This window comes from Epinephelus fuscoguttatus, linkage group LG3 (genome assembly GCF_011397635.1).
Source record: "Epinephelus fuscoguttatus linkage group LG3, E.fuscoguttatus.final_Chr_v1".
Taxonomy (NCBI): domain Eukaryota; kingdom Metazoa; phylum Chordata; class Actinopteri; order Perciformes; family Serranidae; genus Epinephelus; species Epinephelus fuscoguttatus.
In genome coordinates this window covers 3,902,904-3,909,636 of record NC_064754.1, presented here as the reverse complement: position 1 = coordinate 3,909,636, position 6,733 = coordinate 3,902,904, and the positions used below count along the sequence as shown (strand labels likewise).

General features: G+C 41.8%; 1 protein-coding gene across 1 annotated transcript; it reads right to left on the bottom strand.

The window, feature by feature from the left end:
• Positions 1-887: 887 nt before the first annotated feature.
• On the bottom strand, positions 888-5,196 carry LOC125886010 (uncharacterized protein C1orf100-like). The gene is made up of 6 exons (XM_049571908.1): positions 5,139-5,196; positions 3,081-3,297; positions 2,217-2,337; positions 1,677-1,891; positions 1,480-1,563; positions 888-1,114 (listed from the first exon to the last, which is right to left on the bottom strand). Exons 4-6 carry the CDS (start codon positions 1,763-1,765, stop codon positions 904-906), a joined length of 384 nt encoding a protein of 127 aa, XP_049427865.1. The 5' UTR covers positions 1,766-1,891; positions 2,217-2,337; positions 3,081-3,297; positions 5,139-5,196; the 3' UTR covers positions 888-903.
• Positions 5,197-6,733: the final 1,537 nt, after the last annotated feature.

The window sequence follows — 6,733 nt, the reverse complement described above, 5'->3', positions numbered from 1 at the left end:
CATCTACTGCTAGCTCACCTAGCACCACTGAGCTAGCAGCTGAGGAGGACACCATTAATGTTTACATCTCATGCCAACACATTCTCACTCCAACCTCGTCACGTATTGACATTTGGTCATGGACTTTCCATGTCCACATACGACGTGCAAGGTACCCTGGGTGTGTTGGTTGTTGACATTCTGGGACATTGTGTTAAGTTCAGCCTGTTACATGCATTGTCTTATTTTAAGATACACTGTTTTCACAGGAAACATATGTCTCTTTCAAAATAAAAGCACTACGTCAGACTTTCACTGCCTTAACTTTCGTCCTTGCATTTCCCCCTGACGTCGCCAGGCACCATCAAACTATAAGAGCAACCGGCCACGTATCATGCCGACGTTAAAGGATGCCTTTTTTCGTCGGTTTATGATGCCGCAAGTCACTGCCCAAGCACCAGATTTCGACGACTTCGGAGTGAGAACAGGCTCCTCATGCTGTCATTAGCACGAGCCTCTCATGCATGAGTTGTTGCGCTCGTCCTTCTGTGCAGTGATACGATTGGCAGGTTTACTCCCTCCATGAAACCGCTCACAGGAATGTCTGTGGATTATCTTCAAATGCATTTTTTGGCATCGTGAGCATCACAAGCTGGGTGCCGTTGAGTTCCATTATACTGTGGAGAAGGCAGACATCTCCATAGCAGATATCTCTGACACTGGGCAACTCACAGCAAAACAATCTAGACTGATAAACAGCACTACAGGTAAGAGGAAAAATGTTTATTTTTTATTTTGGCGTGAACTGTCCCTTGAAGTAAAGTTTTGAATGCAAGACTTTTACTTGAAACAGAGTATTTCTATACTGCAGTATTACTACAGTTACTTCTTCCTGCACTGTGCTTTAAAGCACAATATGCTGAACTACTGAGGCAGGAGAGGTGACTGAAGACCAAACTGTTCCTGGTAAACCGTCTGAGGGGGGCGCTGTTCCAGGACAGCAGGATGGTGACGGAGGACAGCCAGCGCTCTCAGGGTGCGGACGTCAAAACTCTGCTGGTAGTTTTCACACAGAGGGTTTGGAGACTGAAGAGACTTGTAGAGCGACTGAGACCGTCCGCTGTGAAGACTGTAGCTGCAACATGTAAAGAGACAGAGAGGTGTATTTTATTACGATTAGAATTACACGTGGACATTTGTTGTCTAACTGGTCCACAAGATACAGTATTTAAACACTGAAACAAATAATTACCATGCAAGTTTCTATCTATCTATCTATCTATCTATCTATCTATCTATCTATCTATATATAATGGGCAGGGTTAGATGCTACGTTTGGCCCCATATTTGTTCATTACAATGCAGCACTGTAGCAGGGTTTAGATAATCATTGCGTTGGCGGTTATGTCTTGTACTAGTGGTGGGCGGGGCTTGTAGGGGCGTGTCGTGTACACTACAAACAGGACGTGTCTGCAGCTACACATTCACACACAGCCTTACCCACAATCCTTTGAGTGGACAACATGGACTCTACCCAGCTGTCCTGGATACAATCCATGAACGTCTCTCCCCAGACGAGACGATCTACAGCAGAAAGAAGTAAAAAGTTGAATGTACAAAGTCACCATCACCCTGAGTAGGATTGAATATAATTTTGGTGTTAAGTCCTCCAGGTTTGGTTTGCTGATGCTGCTCACAGTGTTAACGTGGTCGGTCCATCGAGCTGTCTGGAGTCCTGAGACTCTCTGAACTCGTGCAGCCTCAGAGCAACACCAGATCCTGCCATGGCCGATGAGGCAGGTCACCATCAAGAGCAGGTCTGCAGAGGGTGGAGGGTGAGTCCAGACCACGGAGAGGCAACCTGAGGCCCCGGAGCTGCTCTTTAGCCCCTCTCCAGTGTCTCCCTGTGGCTCTGACAAAAAAAATATTTGGAAATTAATAACAGTTGGGTTTTTTGTTTTTAATTTTGAAATTCTGTGGCCTGGCACCTTTTGCTGAACCCTAAAAGCAGCGGCTTGTCTTAAGTTTTCCTAGCTAGACTAGTTATGGATTCCAAATCCAAAAAACTAAAGGAGAAGTCTTTAAGGAAAATAAAGGATTTATAGTGTGCGGTCAGATTTGTTTGCTTTCACTGCAAATGCTGCAGCGTAAAAGTACCAATAGCCCACTGCAGAGTAGCCACCTTGTAGTAAAACATATCAATAGCTAATTAAGACTTATTAGGCTGTGTTACTTACATTATAAGGCTCAAGTATGCTTTGTGGCTCCAGACAGATTTTTTATTTATTCTTTTGATTGTGAAGGTTGCCGACCCCTGGTCCAGACAGAGACCACAGCTGCTTCAGTGTGAGAGGTTTCCTGTGGATGGACACAGATGAAGCTCTGTACTTAATGTTCAATAGTTTTCTGATCAGTATAGCACCTTTACATGTGCTGGTTTAGGGAATAATTACATCATCAGTAAACCCCTTGACCTTCTAACATTTACAAACATCAACTTCAGGACACATTCATTTTTTAGCCTTACAACTTATGAGGCTTTACAAAAAGATAATCAGTATGTGGTTTCTTCTTCCACGCTTTCATCTGTTGGTGTGTAATGATCACTGGGGCCTCTAGAGGCTGCTAGTGAGAGTTTAGATGTGTAGTCATGTTAAGACATGCAGAAAATGTTGACTCAAAGTCTAGTGGCAGGTAAAAGAATAAAAAAAGCCCAGGTCAAAACAAGATAAATACTGAGAGGAGTTCAAGTCCATTAAATCAGTCTGCAGCCTGAACAGTCACACAAGAAACAACCTGCAGTTCTGTCAACAGCAACTGGTAGTTTTACTTTTCTGAGGAGGTCAGAAATAATAAAAATATAAGTTCACATAAAGAAGAACAGAAGAAGATATTATAAACAAACTATAGACACAACATTCAAGCCTCTTCTTATTTACCATAGATGAATTTAAAACTTATTTTTTTCTAGTTAATAATGAGCTTTTATTGTGACAAAAGATATTTTTACTTTTTGCAAGATCAAATCAAGTCATTTACGTCTGCTCTGAAAGGTGTCCCATATGTCCTTTATTACTCAGAAGGACTTCCAGTAGTCTTACCTGCAGATGAGAGAGACGTCCTCCCTAACTGCTGACCTGGAGTCAGTTGGATTGTTATTTGAAAAGGTTCCCAGGGAGCCTCGACCACTCGGCTGTACCTGAATCTTCCCAAGTGTACTGTCCTCTGCTCTTTGTTTTTTTAATATCAGTGTTTCTTCTCTTTTCTGCAGATATTATCTCTGCAGGAGATCCAGGACTGAGAACCCAACACTGCAGCCTGACGACAGAGGAAACTGACACTAGTAACATGATCTCCCCTGTCTTACACACACACACACACACACACACACACACGCACATAGCTACTATGGTTACTGTAGGACATTACTGTGTTCTTCATTGTTTCATTTATTATTATACATGATGATGTGAACACATCATACTGTCCATACTCCAAAGGTAGAACGAACCACTTAACTATGGAGAGAAAAATAAGAAACTTTAAGAAGCACCACCATCTGGTTGAAAGCTCATCCTGTTCAAAACAAATATCAGCAACACGCACACTTTCATGCTCCCTAGACCAGTGGTTCCCAACTGGTCCAGCCACGGGGTCCAGATTTATGTTAAGTCATCATTTTAAGGTCCACACAGTTTGGCCGTGTCATCAAGCTAGTTTTCTGTCTCTGTCAAGGAGCTGTCCGTTAGTCAGTCACTCTACAGCAGGAAACGGCACTTCATATTCAAAGCTCTGTGTCAGACATTCACTGCACTTCAATATTAAGTGCGTTTTTTATAAAGTTGAAATGTCGCAAATCGCTTGTGGTCCATTCAGAATGGACCTGTGACCCACTTTTGGACTGCAACCCACGAGTTGGGAACCACTGCCCCAGACAACTGACACTATTTTTTGTCTTTCCTTTTAAAGATTCTTTATATTTTTTTTAAAGACTCTTTTTCGGACAGGGACAGGAAAGGCAAAGAGAGGGGATGACATGAAGCAAAGGGCCCGTGCCAGATTCAAACCCGTGCAGCTGCAGTACTTACAGGTACACAGCACCCCATTCTGTTTATTCCTGACTGTAATCTTTATTGTTTATTGTAATGTTTAATTTTTACGTTTATACTTTTTGTTTGTTGGTTTTATTCATTTTCTATTGTGTGTTTTTATGACGTACACTTGGTACATGTGTTAAAGAAGGCTCCTGTTCCTCGATGTATTTTTAAAGGTTATTTCTATGTATATCAGAGACTAAAAATAATCAACATGGCTACTGTGATGTCATCCATTGGTTTGTGGACTCCCATTTTAAAGCTGTAAGTCTGACATTTCAGCTAGTGCCATCTTGGATTTTAGGAGTCAGAGGTGACCATATTTGGGCGATAGACTGGAGCTGTGGAGGAGTGAGGGGTGGATCCGACTCAGACAGCCTGTCACTCATCTGACCCCGCCCTCCGCCAAAAGGTTGAGTTATATAAAAAATCCAGCCTCCGTACAGTTGTCATGAATGTTGAAACTAGTTAAAGAGACCACAACTGTTTTTTTTTGTACCAGGCTGTAAACATGTTTATTTCTGCTGTAAAGTTGGGCATTGTTTAGGGACTGACTCGCTTTTGGAGCCAGCCTCAAGTGACCATTAGAGGAACTGCAGTTTTTGGCACGTCTATATACATCGGCTTCATTTTTCAGTCCCAGAGGCTAATTATGAATGAGCTTTCCGTTCTTCGTGCCAATGAGAGTTCAGATTTTTGGTTTTTGAGACTGTGTAAGTGTTAATTTTCTTCATATTGAACATACAGGACATTAGACTCTTAACATGTACCCCACAGGAAGTGAGAAGGCTAAACTTAAATGGCAAAAATTTAAATTTCCTCCTCAACTGTGGAGGAGAAAAATGAAGATACCAACTTTGGTTCAACCTCCAAATCCAAAAAACGAAATCATTCGTTATTTTCCGTAACCGCTTATGCTGCTGGGGGTCGCAGGGGGGCTGGAGTCTATCCCAGCTGACACTGGGTGAGAGGCAGGGTTCACCCTGGACAGGTCACCAGACTATCACAGGGCTGACACATAGAGACAGACAACCATTCACACTCACATTCACACCTACGGACAACCTGCATGTCTTTGGACTGTGGGAGGAAGCTGGAGCACCTGGAGGAAACCCACGCTGACACGGGGAGAACATGCAAACTCCGCACACGTGGACTCCTCAAACCTGGGTTCGAACCAGGAACCCACTTTCTGTGAGGTTACAACTCTAACCACTGCCCACAACTTAATTTTATGGTTGACAAAATGTCAAACTTAAAAATTTGGTGTCTGTAAAGTGCTTGTCTTGTCTGACACACACACACAAAAATCCAAATTAAAAGATATAAAACAGAAAATAATTAATAAGTCTCTTAGAACTCATTTAGAAGTGATTAATCAATAACATCAGGATTATTGGTTTTCATTTTAATGGCACTTTATTCCTGTTTGATATTGTTGAATTACATTTTTTGGTAATTTTTCTGCGTGATGACAACATTTGTCATACGCTGACAGTTAACAGACACCTCTGAATGATAACTGTCTCATTTCATAGCTGACCCCGGCAGAACAGACCTGTTAAGTGAGTCTGAATTGATATTTCTCAGACTGTATTTGATTAATGCAAAGCAGCAACGGCAGCAGCAGCAGCAGTGGTCCCGTCTATGTAGGCCTGCAGCCAGACTGGGACCAGGATCCTCAAACAAAGCATCCATTCACAGGAAGGTTGGGGAGGGTGGGAGGAAGGGAGGAGGTGCTATACATTTAGGTAAGCCTGAGTAAATTAATAACAGTATAAAAGGCTTGAAGAAATAATTGTCAACGTGCAAAAATGTCCACATGGTTGGTTTGAGTGTCACTCCAGTGGATGAATAATAAGGGCTGGTATCTGCTGTGCAGCAGAGGGAAGTGAATTATAACTGAAGTGAGTCTGGACACATAAATCCAGCAGAGAGAGAGAGAGAGAGAGGGAGGGAGAGACAACAAAAGCCGGGGACCAACAAAAGCCCTGGATGCCATGAGGAGAGAGATGCTGCATTCACTTGCCCCCCGTAAAATCCCGCTTCACAGTGTGAGGGAACATACTGTACAGACTCAGACATGGTAAAGAGACATACAGTCAATCAAGACACGTGCTGGAAACGTGGAGCTCAGATCATTAGTCGATGAACAGATTAGATGATCAGCAGAAAACTAATCTAGAACTGACTGATTGATTTTCAGGCAGGAAAAAACATCTGATTCCAGCTTTTTGAAATGTGAAGATTTCTTTCTTTTCTTTCTCTTATGTTGTTGTGAACAGAATATATTTGGATTTTGTAATGTTGGTGTGACTGAAATTATTGTATCAACAAATCATCTTTTGCTCTGAGAGACTGCGAATGTCATTTTTTTTCCCCACTTTATTTTTTCTGACATTTTATTAGCTGAACAATTAATTCATTTTTCTTTTGGTTCCAGTTTTGTTTACTGGGTTTTCAAGAGGTCACTTTGGATTTTCAGACATCAATATGGTATCACTAGAATATATCCATAGACACACATACACACAATATACACTGTATATAATGTACGATAAAGATAAATCGACAATCGAGTAATTGGTCATTAAGAATTTGATCGAATATGTGAAATTTAATCAACACATTAAGATCTGATTCTGAAGTATCAACAATGT

Coding starts and splice junctions, on each gene's coding strand:
- LOC125886010 (XM_049571908.1), bottom strand. CDS start 1,765: ATGGCAGGATCTGGTGTTGCTCTGAGGCTGCACGAGTTCAGAGAGTCT. Junction 1,564..1,676: donor GGACCGACCACGTTAACACT/GTGAGCAGCATC, acceptor TTTCTGCTGTAG/ATCGTCTCGTCTGGGGAGAG. Junction 1,115..1,479: donor GTCCACTCAAAGGATTGTGG/GTAAGGCTGTGT, acceptor TACATGTTGCAG/CTACAGTCTTCACAGCGGAC.